General features: G+C 35.8%; 1 protein-coding gene across 1 annotated transcript in view; it reads left to right on the top strand.

Moving 5' to 3' along the window:
- The window catches only part of tusc3 (tumor suppressor candidate 3), a 133,498-nt gene that overhangs the window by 50,573 nt on the left and 61,688 nt on the right, over nt 1-21,237 (top strand). The window contains exons 4-6 of the mRNA XM_067441926.1: nt 7,555-7,695; nt 11,428-11,568; nt 12,254-12,343. Of these exons, the coding sequence (XP_067298027.1) occupies nt 7,555-7,695; nt 11,428-11,568; nt 12,254-12,343 (372 nt within the window). The remainder of the gene's footprint in view (nt 1-7,554; nt 7,696-11,427; nt 11,569-12,253; nt 12,344-21,237) is intronic.

The raw sequence follows: 21,237 nt of genomic DNA, 5'->3' as shown, positions 1-21,237 counted from the left end.
GGGGTGTTGATGGACTTGATCTCCCCCATCTCTGTTTGATCATCGCTCTGAATCTGATCTGGATACAGTCTTTCACAAAAACGTGATTTTCTCAGCTTTTTGTTCAAAATTTTGTGAAACTTACCCATTTTCAAGTGTTGATAAAAATGAAATGCATTAAACTAGAATAAAACGTTTGGTTTTGGGGTTTTTTGTTTTTAAGAAGAGGGTCAGCTCTTTATTTTGATATATTGCATGCTTAGATCATAAAACAAAATATTTTATGGAATATAAAAATGTTGTGAAAATTGTGGCAAAAAACCCTGGCAGTGGCTGGCTACTTCTTCTTTTTTTTACGATGGCGGGGGAAGAGTTATGAACTGTTTAATATCAAACACGTCCAGAAAGAGAGGTGCGCTGGATGGAATGCGGCAGCAGCACAATAGTCGTTTTATATCATTTTATTCATTATCTTAATTTCATAATCGTTCAAATTAATATCTCAGCCCTAATGGAATCAGTGGTCAAAAGATGTGATGACTTTGTTTGTGGTATTAATATACTAATAACCCTGCAAAATATGTATATAATGTAAATAAAATTAAACCAAGCTCAGATAAGACAAGCGTTTCCAGACCACATTTACTCTTTGTTCCCTTCTTCTGGCTACACATGGATCTGATCTTCCACAAGCATGCTCAAATTGTCTCAACGTCTAATTTGTCTGAGCCTGACAACTTCAGGAATTACATTTTAAAAAGCTGCAAGAACAATCAAATGGAAAATAGCTCCCCGTCTATTTTCCATGTAATGAAATGTCACACTTCTCAGAAGCAAATTATAGAGAAGAAAATCTTTATGACACAGAACATGCACATTAATTTAACACACGCTGATACGTAGCTATTCTACTGCAATTTGCACACTAAGGAGAGTGAGTTTGTGAAAGAAGCTTTATCAAAAACGGATGTGTTCTTGCACATATAGATGCCTGCACAGCTGTATCTAGGGTAATAGTCATCAATTAGATTAGCACTACTGACATCTGTTTGCTGTTGTTTCCTCAGTGGAGTTGCTCTTATTTGGGTTCATCAAAACATCATGCATTCGAGTAAAACAAATTGCTCCTGCTCATAAAGACATCAAGGCCTCAGGGAGTCTAGTGGACAAGACTCAAATGAGCTTTCTGTTTTCTTAGATTATAACTTAGCTTATTATGCTTTGTTTGGTATTATCATGAATCTAAGATTTGGGATTTTGGGTTACAGTTATAAGATAAAATATCTCTCAGCACTAGTGTGCTGTTGAGGTTTTCACATGTGTAAGAGTGGCTGGTATTGTAACTGTAAGTGGCTGTAAAAAAAATGCATTACAGCTGCTGTCCGTAACTTTTTTGTGTTAAAGATTTACAAAAATTATATAATGAGAATGTACAACATGAATCCATTTTCCAAACCGTGTTTTTGTCTTACGCTGAATCATTATGGTACACTTATAATAAGTATTTATATTGGGACTATTTCAGACCATGCCAGATAGGGACCGCTGCGGAGGAGCACAGTCCCTGCGTGAGCCGCCAGACATAAACAGAGAGAAGTAGCTCCGGCTGCAATGTTCTTCCGCAAGATGCATGCAGTTCTGTTTATTAACCACTAGAGTGCAAAAAGTTACGGACTGCAGCTTTAACTGTTAAAGGATGTTTAAAATGATCTTGGAAACTTCTTGATAATTTACCCTCATCTCATCCAAGATTTTCATGTATTTTGAGGAAAACATTTCAGGATTTTTCTCCACATAATGGTTATTAATGGCAACCAACGGGTTGATGGTTCAACTCGATGCAGTTTCGAAGGGCTTCAGAGGGCATGGCACAATCCCAAATGAGGAATATATAGTCTTATCTGGCTGAAAAAAACATAAAATTGAAATACTTTTTAACCTCAAATGCACAGCTTCGGTGTTGTTCTTCCTCACGGCGTATGACGTCATCATGTCGGAAAGGTCAAGCGTGATGTTGGTGGAAGTACCACATCCCAGTGCTGTAAAACTTCTCCTCCAACTTTAAAATTGTCCAAAAAATATGTTTAAAATTGTTGCTTTAGCTTTATTTTGTAAAGGCCGTTTGATTTAGTCTTTGCACGTTCGTTTTAACACTTGGCCGGTACTTCCGCGTGACCTTTCCGACATGATGGCGTCATACATCATGCAAAAGCAGAACACCTAAGTCGTGCATTTGAGATTAAAATGTATATACAGGTTTTTGTTTTGTTGTTTAAAATGACCGATGATTTCACTAGATAAGACCCTATTCCTCAGATGGGATTGTGCCGAGCCATCGAACCTGCATTGATTTGGACCTTCAACCCGTTGGTTGCTATCGAAAACCGTTACATCCTGGGATGTTTTTCTTTAAAAAACATAATTTCTTTTCAACTGAAGAAAGACATCCTAACCTTATCCAAGATTTTCATGAGTTAATGATCCGGAAATGTTCTTTTAGGAAGTGAACTAATCCCTTAATGCTGTTACACAATTGAAAGTTCCAGTATTTAGTGCAGTTTAGTGGAGTTATAAAAAAAACAATGCCTCGCTTTTACTGTGTATATATTACATACATTTATTATTAAAGTTGCAAAAGTGATTCAGTCAAGAATCATAAGACAAGTAAACTCTGCTTGCTTGCAAATATATGGTCACTTTTTGTATTTAACCGTTCAAGCCAAAGCTGCTTGTTGCGAGTCTCTTAGACAACACTGAGAAACTTCTGAAATGAGTTGTTTTTCGCTGGTAATTGCACTTCAGTGCTTAACGCATGCAAACAATCAGCTTTCATGACTGACTGCGCAGACGTGAGCGTAACACAATAGAGAACACAGTCTAAAATCTCTAGCGGTTGACACATTTCTAACAGTTAATCGTGTCTACCGGTATATCACCCACCTCTAGTTATTGATGTATTATGGGATGGTCAAACAATATTTTGATAATTGACTTGCTTTCATATTAGGGGTGTAAACGATACCCTCATGTCATGATTCAAAGCATATCACGATACTGACCTCCATGATACGATATTTTTGGTAAAATGCTAAATTTGGTGTTTCATTGGGGGTGGAAATGAATAGGCTGGGACTTATTTTGCAGTTTCAGCTTCAGAATCATGGATATTTTTATTTATATTAATTTAGCATATTTAGCATATTATTTTAGACGAATATGCTTGTCACTGACTAGATATATTTAAAATAATTCAGACCAATTTTTACTGGTAATGACATATCTGGACCAACAAATATCCCCCATTGCATTATTATACATTTTATATATATATATATATATATATATATATATATATATATATATATATATATATATATATATATATATATATATATATATATATATATATATATATATATATATATATATAATATATATAATATATAATTGCCCAAAAAAATACGCCAACATTTTTGCTATATGATAAATTAAAATAAGCTGATAACACCACTGTTTTCTCCAGTACGACTGTACAGCCAAATCTAATTTTGTTGCAATATTATCCTGTTTGACACTGTGAAACTGCTTTGACACAATCGTGATTGTAAAAGCGCTATATAAATAAAGTTGATTGATTGATTGATTGATTGATTGATTGATTGATTGATTGATTGATTGATTGATTGATTGATTGATTGATTGATTGATTGATTGATTGATTGATTGATTGATTGATTGATTGATTGATTGATTGATTGATTGATATATACACATACACTAGTTTAATGTAGTACTGAAAGTAACCCTCTGTGGACTTGATTTTTTATCACTCACACTACAGTTTTTATTTTTGGGGGACTGTACACAATACCGATTTTCACTATTAGCATTTTTGTATACTGTATTGTGAGACAAAATATTGTTATACCCCTATTTCATATGCTTACAAACTTTTTAAACGCACTTTATTTTATTTGAATATTTGAAAGAGGAATTTGTATAGTTACAATTTTTATATGATTTTGCCAGTTTAAAAGAATGTTTTGAAAATAAAATAATCTAAGCTTCGTGAAGAAACAGAAATAAGTGATACTTTTATTTTAAACTTAATATAATTTGTTTTTTGGTGTAATTCAGCCATTTACCCATATTCATTCTGGGGTAATGAAATAATTTTGCTGTGCTAAAATCTAGTGTGCTACAGCCTAAGCATTCTGGAAAACTGCAATGGCTTCTGTTCACCCGCACCAAGCCCATTTCTTGGAGGACATGTGGGTTAATGTTGATTTGATGTGTTTCATCCAGAGCATGGGGACAGCAGTATTAGTCAATCCATTAGTATGCTAATAAACAGATGTGTGTTAGAGGTGCTGGTTAATAACATTCCCCAGTGTTTTTAAGAGACGATTACACGATTGCTCCCCGTGATCGAAATTATATGTAATTACATGAATATCACTTAGGTAAATTTCTTCTGTGTTCTTTAGTGCGAAGGATAAAATATGTAATTCAGTGCCATTTCATTTTGACCTATTTTTTTTTTTTTTCTGTCTTCTGTGAAACATAAAATAAGATATTAGAGGGGAAGAATGTCCAGTTGCAGTTTTCCTTACAATGAAGATCGATGATGACATTGCAAAGCTCCAGAAAGCACATATATATGTGACTCATGCACTATATGCCTTCTTAACCCATGACTCATTCCTATTTTCCGCAACCAAAACTTTTTTCAATATAAGTAAAATGTTTCTGAGCACCAAATCTGCATGTTAGAATGAATTCTGAAGGAAGACTTGGTGACTGGAGTAATGGCTGCTGAACATCCTTTACCTTCACTTTATTTTAAAATAACTTCTTTAAAAAAAACATAGTTTTAAAATGTTTTTAATTATTTTAGATATTTGACCAGTAGTTTACTGTTAAGCTCCAAACAGGGTGAAAAGCCATCCATATGACTCATGCAGATTATTTCTAAGCCCATGTAATAGCTTAGTGTGAGAGACAAAAACTAAAGCCATATTGCAAAATTAAATTTTATTGATCACAGTTAGAATGAAAATGGTTTGACCATGGGGCTATAGAAAATGTATAAAATAGCACACAAGACTATGTATCACTTTTTTGATAGTTTCATGCTGCTTTTTGTCCTTTTTGGAGCTTGCCATTCTAAATTTCTATTCACTTTTTTTTTTTTTTTTTATGTAACGGAGCCATCTTAGAACGGACATTTCCTTTTGTGTAGCTCAGAAGGAGAAAAAAACGCAAGGTTGGAACAAGAGATGGGAATTTTAGGTCATTTTATACTTTCGTACAAAAAGTGCCTCTTTGTACATCTCAAACCCCATGTGGGTGTTATTTTTAGGCTGTGTGCCACGTTAAAAGAAAAGAAAAAACGCATATCACGACATCCTCCATTGTGTTCCAACGTGTTGCACTCAGTCCAGAAAGAACACATCCTGTTTAAAGACTCGGAACAACTTTACTTACGTACAAATTTACATAAATGTGTGTCATAAATGTGACTAATGTATTCAGTTGTCATATCAATGACATGTTTTCAGTCGCATTTATTAAAGATAGTTTACTCATCCACTTAAAGGAACTGTATGTAAGAAATGTATTTCAATTAATCATAAAATGACCCTGATATGTCACTAGACATTAAGAAATCATGTTAATTTCAAATACTTATATCACTGACAACAGTAGTTCGGCCAGGATATAGTCATTTAAAAGTTGTTGTTGCAGCCCTCAACTGATGTTGATGTTGACATGTTGTGTTTTGGCCTGAAGCTCCGCCCTCCACCGATCTACCAATCACGAAGTCAGTAGTGTTTCTGCATCCGGGTTGCCAGATCTGCTCTAGTTACCACAGCTGCAGCTACAAACGTTCCTGCTGGATCCTGCAGACTATCTGGCAACCTCGAGTCAGGGAGGAGGGGGAGAGGGGAAACACCGCTTTATAGTCATTTGAAAGAGATTGCAGTACCAGTTTTGGCCACAATCTTAAATCTCTTCGGTCAAAAATCAGGTCTATTATTATAAAACATACCTGTTCATTTTTGTTACATTTTTATTGAATTTTGATATGTTCAAAATGTTCTCTGTGCTCAGGTATGTGCAGTCGATTGAATGTAGTAAAATGAATGCAAAAACAGACATTCAATTTTTTTTTTTTTTTTTTATCTAAACCTTGACAAAAAGTAGTCTTTGAGAATGTCTAAGTATAATTCCAAATCCACAACTTAATAAAAAAAAAAAATGTATGTCTAAAAACACTAAAGAATTATAAGCCACTTTATATAGAGTTATAAGGGAACCTAGTGGTCATAACAGGGCATTACATCCGTTTTTCTTTTTTTACTGCCACCAGAGGGCAATAACTACCTTCAAAAAAAAAAAAAAAAATGTTGAATGCCCTGTCTCTTTTTTAACATGCTGTTTTAGGGCGCTTTCACACTTGGTTCGATGGCCTGGACTGAATTTGCTCCCCCCTCCCCCGCTGGACTGTGTTCATATTATATTATTTAGTTCCGAACCGGGGTTTGTTTGGATCATCAAAGCAGCAGCTGTTTACCCGGTTGCTTAGTAACAACAGCCAGCGTGAAGATGGCGAAATGCATAGCGTTGCTCCTGTCACTTTCATATATTTTTGTTATTGAACCGTTGGTTTTGTTACCAAAGCTTCTGTACGTTATGGCACTTGCGTCACTTGCATATGTTATGATTTTCTTCAAAACCATATGTATTTTTCAGAAATTGTTATGGGTATAAATTAAGGGAGTAGGATTAAGGAATGGGGTATGGGAATAGGGTTAAAGGAAAAATAAATAAAATAAATGTTATGTATCCATAAAATGGTAAAAGGGAAATTATACAGATATCTTTATGATATTAAAGATTTGTAAATATATAATATTTTGTAGCTGTACATACATAATAAGGCTAAATTTAAATTTTGCCTATAGGCCTACATCTATATTGTACGTTTTAGCATCTTTCCAAACATACAAAAAGTGCATTTGTGTCTTTGAAAGTAGCGTATTAATACCTACGTATTAACAATGAGACCAGGCTGAAAGTGCTGATAATTTCGGACTGCGAGTTATCACACACACACACACAAAAAGTGAAACATTTTTTTTTTTGCTTTCTTATGATCGATGACTGCTGTCGCTTCAGAGTACTTCAGTACATTTGCACATCCTTAGCTGGAACAGCATTTGGTCAAAAAAATGACACTTTCGAAAATTTGGGTGAACCATCTGCTAAAACGATCATTTTATTATTTCATCCTGTTGCTCTCTCTCTGGCCCTTCATTCTTGTAGTGGGTAATTTACCTCCCTCTGGAGGCTCTTCAATTGCTCCGGTTTCCTTATTAAAAGAAATCGCTCTAATACACATCACACTGTTCCTGCTGCTTTATTGATTTAATAGCAGATATTAATGTTTTTGTACTCTTGTTTCTTTTCAATCCATCATCCCCCTCGCCACCCCTCCCCTTCCCATCCTTCCTCTCCTCTTCTCTCTCATATGTCTTGCCTTTTCTTCCTCTTCTCTCTTCTCCTTTCCAGCTGAACATGAACTCTGCGCCAACCTTCATGCATTTCCCAGCCAAAGGGAAGCCAAAGAGGGCAGACACCTTTGACCTTCAGCGGATTGGCTTTGCCTCGGAGCAGCTGGCCAAGTGGATCGCAGACCGTACTGATGTGCAGGTACTGTATGTCTAAAGTCATGCAAAAACCATATACTGCACTGCCATTATTATTTTATTTTTTATAAGAAATATACTTTTATTCAGCAAAGATGCATCAAATTGGTCAAAATGTATAAGGTTACACATTTCTATTTCAAATAAATTCTGTTCTTTGAACTTTCTTTCTGGAAAAATTTATCAGCACAGCCGTTTTCCACATCGATAATAATTGTACATAAAATCAGCGTATTAGAATGTAAAGTTATTAGATCATTTGATTCTGAAGACTGGAGCTTTGCCATCACGGAAATGTATTACATTTTTAAATAAATTAAAATAAAAAACTGTTATTTTGTAATTGTAATACTGTATTTTTTATTTATTTTTAAATACTATTACTATAGTAAATCTCAATACACATTTTGGAAGTGATAAGTATCATCTTTGCTCCCCTCGCTTAAAAATGCAACCTCTTTTTGATCTTTCAAGACACGTTAGCACATATTTTTTATACATAACATAGTGCTTGTATAACTGGTGCCAAAAGCTTGAAAGTATAATTATGTGTCTGACATACAAGACTGCTTGAGGACAAAGAAGAAGAAAAAAAACACTCATTTGATGAAATGATTTCTTCTGTATGTTCAACGATTACAGTACAGGCTTCTGTAATCCTTGCTTTGGTTTATCCGTCTAGAATAGTGAACTCCTTCCTGCTTCCTTGGTAAATCAAGCAGGTTTTTTTTCATCAGAATTAAAAAAAATAAAACAATCGGATCATTGAGGGAATGTGCAAACTGAGGGATTCACGAAGCTTACGAAGTAGAACCGAGCAGAGCTTTCATGGGAAAGCAGATCCAGATATGGGGTCTCCAGGAAATGGAGACAGATAACATCTGATTTCCCCATCATGTTAACATAGATTTTCCCTCCAGAGAAGCTCTCTTTGAAAAATATCACCGGCACCTTAATGCGTTTACAGACGACTGCCTTGGAGCACTGGCACTAATTCAGCTGCCTTATTAAGACTCTACCTCGGTTTCAGCTTTAATACTTTTGAATAAGTCACTTAAGTTATATTTCACCTTTAGGGAAGGGCTGAGTTATGTCAGAGTTGATGAAAAGCTACTTTTTTTTTAAAGCAGATTTTCCTCCAATGGAGTGCACTGATTAAGAAGCGCTGTGTAGATTGCAGCCAAGGTCATATGTCTTCAACGCTCTTCCCTACATGCAGTTGAACTCATTATCTTTGATTCATCTCCAATTCACATTTCTGTAGAGGCACAGAAGAACTTTGTGAACTGTAAAGTTGTACCCTGGCTAAAGGAAAAACCTTTTTAAAAAATAGAATAGAATGGGCTTTATTCCTTTTATAATTAATTTAATTAATTCCAAAGTCAGAACAAGTACAAACAAAGTTATTTCCCCTTTGGGGACAATACAGTTAAAGTTATTATTGTTAAGTAGAGAGAGTGCAATTATAATGTATCCATCAAAAGTATTCATTTAATTTTATTCTATTTTATAACTCAAAACTATTTGTATTATATTATATTGTATTTTATTTTATATTTTATTTTATTATTCATTTCATTTAATCAAAAGTCAGGAAAAAGTAGAATACAAACATAATGTATACATCAAAAGTACTTTTTTTTTTTGTACCATAACTTTTTATTTTTTGTTATTTTATTTTTTGTTATTTTATTTTATCATTCATTCAAAAGTCAGAAAAAATAGAGTAGCGAATTATGTTGTTTTTTATTATTATTATTATTATTATTATTGTTATTGTTTTATAACTGTTTACTAAATTACCATCATTTTTTTATTTTATTTTAGATTGTATTGTATTTTATTTCATTTCATTCATTCAAAATTCAGAAAAAGTAGAAAGAATGCAAAAAATTGTATTCTATTTTATTACTGTTTACTAAATTACCATATTTTTTATTTTATTATATTTAATTGTATTATTTTATTGTATTACTGTTTACTTAATTACCATAACTTTTTATTCATAATTGTATTATTATATTATTTTATTTTATTATTTTATCATTCATTCAAAAGTCAGAAAAAATAGAGTAGCGAATTATAATGTATTTTTTTATTGTTTGATAACTGTTTACTAAATTACCATAACTTTTTATTGTATTGTATTTTTATTGTTTTTTATTTATTTCATTCATTTCATTCATTCAAAATTCAGAAAAAGTAGAAAGAATGCTGTGTGTGTGTGTGTGTGTGTGTGTGTGTGTGTGTGTGTGTGTGTGTGTGTGTGTGTGTGTGTGTGTGTGTGTGTGTGTGTGTGTGTGTGTGTGTGTGTGTGTGTGTGTGTGTGTGTGTGTGTGTGTGTGTGTGTGTGTGTGTGTGTGTATATTGTATTACTGTTTACTAAATTTTTTGATTTTATTATATTTAATTGTATTATTTTATTGTATAACTAAATTAGCTATTGGTCTTTTTCGGCCTATCTGTGCGCATTTGATCATTGCTCGTCCACCCCCTGGAGTAGACAGAATTATAGATGAAGTCAGCCATTTTTATCCTAGATTAATCGGATCTGATTTGGAGGCAGCAGCAGAGGCTGTAGTACACGTTTTGAAGGGAAACATTAAGACCTTGAACGACAGGCACTAAACGTGTTTACAGCCCTTTGGGTCTCACATCACAACACTCATAAATAGAGCATCCTGAGCGTCCGATGCGTCTTAGACTTACTAGCCCTCTGGGTCTACTTTTGGCCTAAGGCGAAGAAAAGAGTGCAGAAGGGAGGGATCGTCAACCTTTTCAGGAATGAATGCATTGAGTAGACAATGGCTGTGTCTGAAATCTGAGGCAATTGCCTCGCTGCTGACAGTTAGTGACTTCACATGCAGGGGTTTTGAATAAAGTTTCCTCCTCAGGAAAGGCTTTATTTGAAAGTAAGTTATTCAGACCATATACATATACAAAATCAAGTTGTTGAAAGCCATTTAAAAACTGCCATTAAAAAAAAAGGCATATTTTTTCAAGATTTTCAAGCCGTCAATGACTGTTTTCATCTACGATGGTTCCAATCTTGTGCTTGAGATTGCAGCGCTTTAACAATTGAACGCAGGCTTTAATTTCCTTCAGGTTTTTTCAGCGACCCTGACCTCTGAGCCTTGTTCATTTATTTCTCTATACATTTCTCTATAAATTCAAAAAGTTTTAATTTTTCATGTTGAAAGTGGAGTGAGGTTCATTAATATTTCTTTATTTTTACTTTTGAAGAGATATAACAGGACAGATGTCGGAAAACTGTAACCTTCTTTTCATGTTTTAAGACCTACTTTTACAGACTTGTGTCTATCTATCTATCTATCTATCTATCTATCTATCTATCTATCTATCTATCTATCTATCTATCTATCTATCTATCTATCTATCTATCTATCTATCTATCTATCTATCTATCTATCTATCTATCTATCTATCTATCTATCTGTCTGTCTGTCTGTCTGTCTGTCTGTCTGTCTGTCTGTCTGTCTGTCTGTCTGTCTGTCTGTCTGTCTGTCTGTCTGTCTGTCTGTCTGTCTGTCTGTCTGTCTCTCTCTCTCTCTCTCTCTCTCTCTCTCTCTCTCTCTCTCTCTCTCTCTCTCTCTCTCTCTCTTTTGTTTTATTAATTTGTTTTAAACCATATTGGAATTGTAAAAATGATGATATAATTGTGTAATTAATTAATACGTATTAACATTTTTATTTCTATGTAACTTATCAAACATAGATTCGGGTGTTCCGGCCACCCAACTACTCGGGTACGATCGCTCTGGCTCTGCTGGTGTCCCTGGTCGGTGGGCTCCTCTACCTGCGCAGAAACAACTTGGAGTTCATCTACAACAAGACTGGCTGGGCCATGGCTGCACTGGTACACAATGTTCATTATTTAGCCCTAATTTAAGTTAAACTGCTGGAGCCATGCTTTCAGTTGACAATTGTCCAAATCAAACAACAATGCCTATCTCGGCAGCAGTGAAATGGTCATCTCTCTCTGGCTCTAGAACTGTTGAACTATACTTCAACAACTTCAACATTTTTGCTATTGCTTTATAAGGTCCTTTAATAAAATAAAACCAGCTGACCATGAAGTAAACCTAGATTAAAATTATTTATAGACTTTTTAAGCCATAAAATAGGCCAATTTATTGTATCTAAACCCACGATGATGCAATAAAAACAGAAGACAACAGCTCAAGGGGAGAATGCAGAGAGTCAATGTGCGTCTTACCACCTGAGGCCAAAATGATGTGCTGTGTCTTGCATAAAAGTTTGATTTAAAGTGTTGTGTTGTGTGTAAATTGTAGAACTTGGCCTTTCAATATTTATTCCCCAAAGTCTGAAAGTGGCTGACCTTTACTGCTTTGATGGATAAAGTTTGTTATCCACCATATTGATTATAAGGGCAGTTTCAAGAAAGTTTTTTTTTTTTTTTGGACTGCAACAGTGTAATCAATCTTTATCGTTCACTCTTTCTGTTTGTCATTCTCTTATCACCATATCACTCACCTAATACACTTGCAATCTCACTCTCCCTCTCTTTCTCTTTTCCACAGTGTGTGGTGTTTGCCATGACCTCAGGTCAGATGTGGAATCATATTCGTGGTCCTCCGTATGCCCACAAGAACCCTCAAAATGGTCAGGTGGTAAGTGCTACTCCCATAGAGCCGCCTTGTCTCATCTAAACCTCTCCAAACTTAGTTTGTGCTCTTTCATGACTCGTTTTTCTTTGTTTTTGTCTATGCATTAAATGGCTACCCATTATAGGAAGTTTTGGCACCAAAAAACAAACCAGAATATGGCCCATCCCATCGGTTCTTGAGCAATGAATCCTGTGGAATATTAATTCCTACAAAGGGTATAGCCTACATTCCTAAATAAAAAAATATTGCACTCTGTGTAAATAGAACTGGCATCCAAATAATGTGATAGAGCCAGACATAACTATGAAAAAATGTGAATTGGATGTCAGAGAAGTGACCTTGAGGGTGGAGCACATGCATTGGTATTTTTGTGCAGACGACCCAAATTTGAATCTGGCTCGTGACATTTTCCGATCTAACTATCCCTCCCGCCACTCTACTCCCTATCTTTTCATGTCTCCACTCTCACTGTTTCTAGAAATATTAAGCAAAAAAAATCTATGAAATAGAAACAGTGCAATGCATATTTAGTACACACACCATACATTATCATTCAACTGTTTTCTATATAACAGGGATATTTAATTTAAAAGTCAAAGAGGTCCGTTCTCTATATTTCCTTTCCAGCAGAGGTCCAGACAGCACTTATACATTTCCATTGGGGCTGCCGTGATACTTATGTAAAAGAAACAAAAATCCTAAACACTCTAAATTCTTGGGCCCTTAGAGCCAAAGCACTGATGTCTAAGATTTTTTACCAAAATTTACCATAGACAGTTCTTATTTATCTGGCTATGAATATAAATAGGTAAGATCGCATGTTTAATCAAGCTATTATCATTATTTATTTATTATTATTTACATATGCCTTCAATGTGCCTTTGTGTATGGCACATAGAAGGCCTTGGGACTGAGAAAACATACTGGGGAGCTGGGTTTACCTCTTAAGAAAAGTATAGAACATTGTTATATGTTGCTCCAAGCAATAAACTACTAAAAACAAACAATGTACACAATCTAATAATCAAACCCTCAACAGATAATAACTGTATTAGCTGCATTGTCGTTTTCTGCAGTGTTTTAGCAGAATTTTGTTTCTGCTACTGTTGTTAAAATAACCGTGTCATCCGCAGCTCTTCATGTGGTGCTTTACGCTTTTAGCGAAAGATAGAAGCAACGTGCACAGAGTAGAAAGAGCTTGAACGAAGTGCTTTGGGCTATAGATAAATATATTAGAGATATAGATCAATATAGATATAGATCCAAAAGAACATTACCATAAATGACCCTGAGCACTTGTGGTTTTAACGCGCTGCTCAATTTAATCTGTAGAAACAAATTATTTGTTATTATGCTAATTAGGTCCCACAGCCCGGGTGGAACCCAAGTTCAATGCTGAATAAAATTACATTAAACAATAATAATTGTAATACAAATATGTAATGGTATTGTATGTGTGCAAATATTATTATAGTTGGGCTGGATAAGTATGGAAAAATTGTTGTGTTTCCAGATTACTGCCCTATTCAGTTTTCTAAAAATAAATGTATCATTCAAGAACAGAATGTTTTTTAGAGTTAAGTGATCCTTTAGTTATTGTCAAACACGACTGAATCAATTCAAGGCACACATTTTCATTATGCAAAACTGTGTCTTTACCATTAGCGAGTATCTTTTGAACTTCACTAAGAGAATGTTTACTCAAATGCCTCTTAAACCAGCAAAAGAGTAAAGGCTGATTTATACTTCGCTGGGGGCTACGTGTTGATTTTCATTTATACTTCTGCGTTCTTGTACGCGCTGACGTGCAGTTACACATGCAGAGGGAGCATGTGCACCCCTTAGGGAGGGGTTCTGGCAGACCAATCACACTTGCGGTCTGTGTATAATCGATGCATTGTTACATTTTTGGAGAGGTACATGTCAGGATATGTCAAAGGCTACACATGCTGCACACAGCCTATCACGTAGCTACGGAGTACACTCGACGCAGAAGTATAAATCAAGATTAAATGTTTAGTTCACCCAAAAATTTAATTCATGTTATTAAAGGTGCACTATGCAAATTTTTGTCCACTGGAGGGCGCCTATTCTAAACGGCTCGCGAGTACCGGGACTTTTATTATGAGGGGACGCCCGCACTTCCGCTTTTTCCGGTCGGGTAAAAAGCTATTTTTATCATATCAGATACATTTAAGGGGCCAAGGGCTTCGGCCATCCGTCCACTCTCTTCCCTGAACTGAAATGAAGTAGTGGGCTGTACTTTCCACACGATTGACATCAGGTTCAAGTACGCCAGGTTGGCTGGTGGTTATGTTGCCCGCATACCGCCTCCCATGGCCGAGACTGGCATTACGATACCTGTCGGGCCGAGGCTAGTAATGCTACTGCTGGTTAAGGTTGATATCTCTGCAGCACTATAACTTGACATTTTTTTAATGACATCATCAACCTTATTTCTTCTCATTCTTTTGATGCGTGTAGGTCATTTTTTTGATATTTTTACCTCAATTTTTACACATGGCACCTTTAATGACTCAACCTAATGTCGTTCCACACCCATAAGACCTCTGTTAATTTTCGAAGCACAGTTTAAGATATATTATATTTAGCCTGAGAGCTTTCTGTTCTTCCATCGAATGTATGTACGGTATACTGTCCCTTTTCAGAAAGGGAATAAAAACATCATCAAAGTAGTCCATATGTGACATCAGTTAGTTAATTAGAATCTCTTGAAGTATCGGAAATATATTTTTTAGTCCAAAAACAACAAAAACTATTCCTCCCGCATTGTCTTCTCTTCCGTGTTTGTTTTCAATCCTTGAATAAAGATTTGAACGATTATAAATGAGTGAATCGATTCAGAATTTGAATCGCCAAAGGGACGTGACTTCAGCAATTTGGCAGTTTGACACACGATCCGAATTATGAACCAATCCGCTGATTCATAACCGTTCAAATCTTTGTCCACGTATTTAAAACAAACACGGAAGAAAAGAAATGCTGAATAAAGTCTCCTATAGTTTTTGTTATTTTTGGACCAAAATGTATTTTCGATGCTTCAAGAGATTCTAAATAACTAACTGATGTCACATATGGACTACTTTGATGATACTTGTATTCCCTTTCTGGAAAGGGACAGATTCAATGGAAGAACAGAAAGCTCTCGGTCTAAATATAAAATATCTTAAACTGTGTTCCAAAGATGAACGGAGGTCTTATGGGTGTCGAACGAAATTAGGGTAAGTAATTATTAAAATAATTTTCAATTTTTGGGTGAATTAACCCTTTAAAGGGATACTTCACTGCCTTTTTATATTTAACTATGTTATTCCCTTAACTTAAACGAGTTGATACAGACCTCTCTCGTCTCATTGTGTGCTCTTAATCTCTCTGACGGGCAGTGACGATCTGATAGCATTTAGCTTAGCCCACTAAGCCCAGTTCATTCACTATGGTACCAAACAGAGATCAAGTTAGAAGTACCAAAAACCTCCACGTTTCCCCTATTTAAATACAGTTACACGAGTAGTTGAACGATCAAGTATGGCGACAAAATAAAACGTGGCGCGTTTCTAATCGGATTAAAAAGGAGAACTATAATGTATGGCGGAATAGCACTTCTGAGAGTACTTCGGCTCGGCGCAGTAAAAAGTCCCAGCAGAAACATCTTTCCTCACACCTCCCCCTCACTCTCTCATTTCTAGCAATAGGGAGATGTGAGGAAAGATGTTTCGGCCGGGACTTTTTACTGCGCCGAGCCGAAGTACTCTCAGAAGTGCTATTCCGCCATACATTATAGTTCTGCTTTTTAATCCGATTAGAAACGCGCCACATTTTATTTTGTCATCATACTTGATCGTTCAACTACTCGTGTTACTGTATTTAAATAGGGGAAACATGGAGGTGTTTGGTAGCGTCTAACTTGATCTCTGTTTGGTTCCATAGTGAATGAACTGGGCTTAGTGGGCTAAGCTAAATGCTATCAGATCTTCACCGCGCGTCAGAGAGATTAAGAGCACACACTAAGACGAGAGAGGTGTGTATCAACTCGTTTAAGTTAAGGGAATAACATAGTTAAATATGAAAAAGCGGTGAAGTATCCCTTTAAGGTGCAAACGATCATCTAAATCAGACTGCTGTTTGATGATTATGTAACATCAAACCACATTTACATTATCTAACTGATGTGTCAGAGGCCAATATATGCAGGTTATAAAGCATTTTTGGTCTGTATGTTAAGTGCATGTTGTCACTTCAACGAAACCAAAAAAAAAAAAAAAAAAAAAACGGAACATCTAAATATTTACAGATGACTACTATATGCCAAATGCAGTGCTGAAAATAATGCTATGATCCGTTTATGTTTTAAATGGTCTTGGACTAGCAAAATGGTAAAAAGATTGGAAATTTGAGTCTGGAAAAGTATGGAATTTTAAATGGAAAATGTGTAGGAACCCGACTGTATAGAATATACAGTATCTTATATTAAATATAGCATGCTAATAGAGTGATATAATACTTTTACCAGGGAAATGTAACATTTAGTGTGATTGATTATATTATTTATTATTAAAAAAAACACCTTAAAGCCATCTAGACGCAGCACAAATATGGAACAGATTTCTCGAGGTGTGTGAGGTGTTTTATTTTTATAATGGGGTGCTTATAGCAGAAGTTACCAAACCTTTTTAATTCAGCCAAGGCTTGCTGTTAATATGTATAATCCTGTGGTATATTTACACTAAAACAATCCACAGCAGCTGCACTCACCTGCTGTTCTGCATCTACCTCTTATTGGCTTCTAAGTGATCCCTCCAGTCAATATCACAATAAGTCTGAAATGATTAAGGCCTTTTAATTATTAAAACATAAATAAGAGGATCAGCTTCTTTCAGTGCATAATCCTACCCAGTAGCACTTCATCAGCGTCGCTCATTAAGCTCCAGACAGGAAGTTGAAGCTGCATTTCTTCATCTAATAGCCCTCTGAGGCAGAGGTGAAATGAAAATGCTGATGACATAGAGAAATTAAAGTCAGTGAGGTAAGGTTGTAACATTTAACCTATGCTATACAAATGGACTGCATTTATATAGCGCCTTTATCCAAAGATACCATTAGTGCTATTGTAAAATTATACACCCGTTGACTCAAGACCTCGATGCAATTACCTTCCAGAGCCTAGTCTCAATCGACAATTCAAATATATCTGTATCCAGGTATAGCAAAAATATGTAGAAATTCAATATAATATTTAAGTATTTATCAAAAATGTCTTTTTTTTTAAATATAGTAAATATTTCATGATGTCATATTCATCAATTAGACACTATAGGCCAGATTTACTAACAGATTTACTAACAAACCCTCTGTTGCCATTAAACTACTGTCAGGATTAACTAAATATATGGATACTAAAGGATACTAAAGACATGCAGTGACAAATTAGCTCTGAAAAGGCGTGGGCAGTTATTTTTGCTGCTGACCTTATTGCACATGCACTTGTAAGAGTTTCTAAAATCAGCCTGATCTGCCCACGCAGATAATTTTACCTGATTTGATTTCGCGCTGCAACTCTGTCTGGAAACCTGTACATCAATTTCTACTGCTTCTGTTACACTTTTGCGGGAACCAATCACAGACTGGCTTATCCACCTGAGGAGCTATTGGTGGGTTTAACACGATGACGGATAGAGAAGCGATGGATCGTTGCCCGTTGATCACGCCTCTTGTGGTTTGATTGGTTGAAGGACTATCCAATAGCATACTGAGTCGTTTAAATATTGCTTGTTGGTCACGCCTCTTGTGCAGTAGAAAATACAGAGCAGTCTCCCCAGACCAATGTTCAATTTTAAATTGAGCTTGGTCTGGTGATAGCCAGACAAAGGAGTTTCCCTTTCAGGCGCAAAATATATGAAAGGAGGGTATTTAAATGAATCACGTAAATTTACTGGTGTTTGCGCCATTATTTACTGCCCCAAAAAGCACGTCTTAAAACAGACGGTAACTGGTAGATTGCGTTGGTGATTATGGAAATGTACCGGCTGCGTCTGTGTTCGTCTGTGTTCGTTTGCGTGCCGTCAGTAGATCACGCTAGTGACGTGTCCTTCATGAACGATTTGTTCATTTTGAATGACTCTTTAATATGACTCGAGAACGACGGGTTTTATCAGAGACATTTCGTTAATATTGTGTTGACCGCCCATGCGCAACATCCCATATGTTCTGTAGAGGGAACAGAATTGATTAGTTCATCTTTCGAGTCCGGGTTTGAGTTTGAGTTGAGTTCATCAAGTCCCAGCCCCATAGACAAGGCTAAGCAGTCTGTACCGGAAACAGAAAAGTTTTCGGTCCTAGTCTCGTTCTTTTGTCACATGATGTGACAGCCGTGTTGGTTACACAAACAGGTCATTCAAAACCATCCTCACAAACAAGTGCGTAGTTTTTTTTTTTTTTTGTTTTTTTTTTAAGCTAGTATAGCTAGTAGGCCTATAATAATTGATTGTCCTATGAATCCTGGACACATTGGGTTGGTCAGAATCTGGGTTGGTAATCTCTTCTGTTTCCGGTGACTGCATAGGCTTGCCTATATGGGGCTGGGACTTGATGAACGATTAACTATAACTTCTCGAAGACTCGAGAGAACTAATCTTTTCTGTTTCTGGATGCATGTATTATATGAGGCTATCACGGCCCAGATCACACATGATGACAGAACTACGGCTCAAACCAGAATTCACGAGAGATGTACTAATCTTTCTAGGGAACAGATGTGATTAAATGTGAAGTGACTAAAGAAAGAACGATTTGGATCGGAATGTGAGACAAGCTAAGCAATTAATTAATCATTTTTATTCTCAAAGTATGGCCATGACTGCATTAGCTTATAGTTTATTTTTTATTCCTAAAGTAATAAATGTATTGACAAATGTAACATTTTAATTAGATTGTGCTTAAATAAATGAAATGACTTGTTCATTTTGCTGAATGAGATTCAAAGATCCGAGTCAGTAAAATGATCCACACTTCCCACCACTAGATCACGAGCAGAACTGTCCACTCCCATCTGTGCTTTTATGGAATTGCGCGCTCACCCTAATTTGCCCTGTTTAGTAAATCTGGCCCTATTTTACTAATCACCAAATTATGTTTAATTGACTCTAATGTATAAGATGACAAAAATCTGCCAGATTGTTAAAGTGATCACCAGTAATATGTTTGAGTCATCTGCTCAATGTTACAGTGAACCTTCTAGTAAAGTGTTACAAGTTACTTGTATTCTGCTCTTTCAGCTCAAGTAAAACCTCAAACATACTATGATTGTATTTTTCGTATAAACTGTACTCTTTTTAGATTGTAAAATCTGTTTTTGTCTGACGGCAGAAGGTCTGACGCTTTTATTGGTCAAAGAACACCCAAGAAGACATTTGACTGACATATAACGCAATTATAGTTTGCTTGTTCCGCATCATGTTTAGAGGCAAGAAAATGTATTTATGTCCTTGCAATAACAGACTGGAATGCGTCTATAAATTATTCATTTAAGAACGCTGTGCAAGTTTACTGCAACAATCGAAGCGCGAACTTGACATACTTTTAAAAATCCAGCATTTAGTTGATCCTGTCAAGCGCTCATTGTCACAGTTGTAAACACGATGTTTCCAGGCAGACCGTTAAAGACCGCAACACACATGTCTCATGGACATCCGGTAGAATTCAACCAGCCAGATGACGCATTTGAAACTCCTGAAGTGTTTCCAGATAAGTGTGCCATATGCACCAGACGTTCAGCCAACGGTTCGTGGGTGTGATGTCTGATGTGTACACCAACATTCAAACATTTGTGTTTAGTGACAGTAGAGTTGTGACAGTAAAGAAAACATTTACACACATGCACTCCTACGCATAAGGTTAATAGAACAGTTGCTGAACATATATCATGCTAGAAACATAATCACTCCAATAATGATCCAGTCCTAGACTCTTAAATATTTGTCTTTTTCTGAAAGGGTTACTTCAGCAATTAGCATATGGCTTTTTATCAGTAGAATAATTATATATTGTGAATTTTAATAATTCGAAAAATTCATCCAATTACGCAAATTGACGATATTTGCGTCATCAGAGAAGATTTTGGCTGAAGACTGCAGCCAGTAGAGGAAACTATTTCCGCATGTTTTTAACCCGCACATGGGGGATGGGAGATCACACTCAGAACTCAGCTCGCAGCTGCAGGCATTCATATAAACGGAGCTATGCTGAGTAATGTAAGTGTTTTAACTTCTCAAAATTAATTTCTATGAAAGTTACGCTTCCAAAGGCATGAATTGAAAACGCGCCAGACTGTTGTCGCAACACGTGTTGTGAATGTATATGCCGCGAGTGTGGTCGCTATTACCTCAGCTCTCATCACGAGAGCTCATTCATGATAGTAAATGTAATCTGACTCCTGCAGCGTTAGTGGTGTGACACTCGCACGGCGACTCACTCATTATATTGAACAGACACATTCAGTATTTAATTGTAGTGTCGTCTCTCCAACTCAGACACAGTAATCCAGTAGGTGGCTTTGGGAATGGCCTAACAGGGCAGCGAAGCATTCTGGGAATTGTTGTCTTTCATCTCCATGAGACAAAAATAAATTTTCTACATACATTGTAGAAACATACATTGTACATTGTTCTAAATACATTGTCGTTTCTCAGTCTAGAAGCACCAAATTCAAAAATAATTTCACATATCTACTACATTAATGGCCCAGTTTAAATACAGATTCAAGTACCCTTTTAAGTAAATTTTACTTCTTTTTTTAGCTGGGCCGTTTGTATGTATGTGTTTATATGTGTATATACATACAGTATATACACTAGACTGGAGTGATGGCTGCTGAAAATTCA

This window comes from Pseudorasbora parva, chromosome 4 (genome assembly GCF_024679245.1).
Source record: "Pseudorasbora parva isolate DD20220531a chromosome 4, ASM2467924v1, whole genome shotgun sequence".
Classification (NCBI taxonomy): domain Eukaryota; kingdom Metazoa; phylum Chordata; class Actinopteri; order Cypriniformes; family Gobionidae; genus Pseudorasbora; species Pseudorasbora parva.
This window is presented reverse-complemented; position numbering and strand designations above follow the sequence as displayed.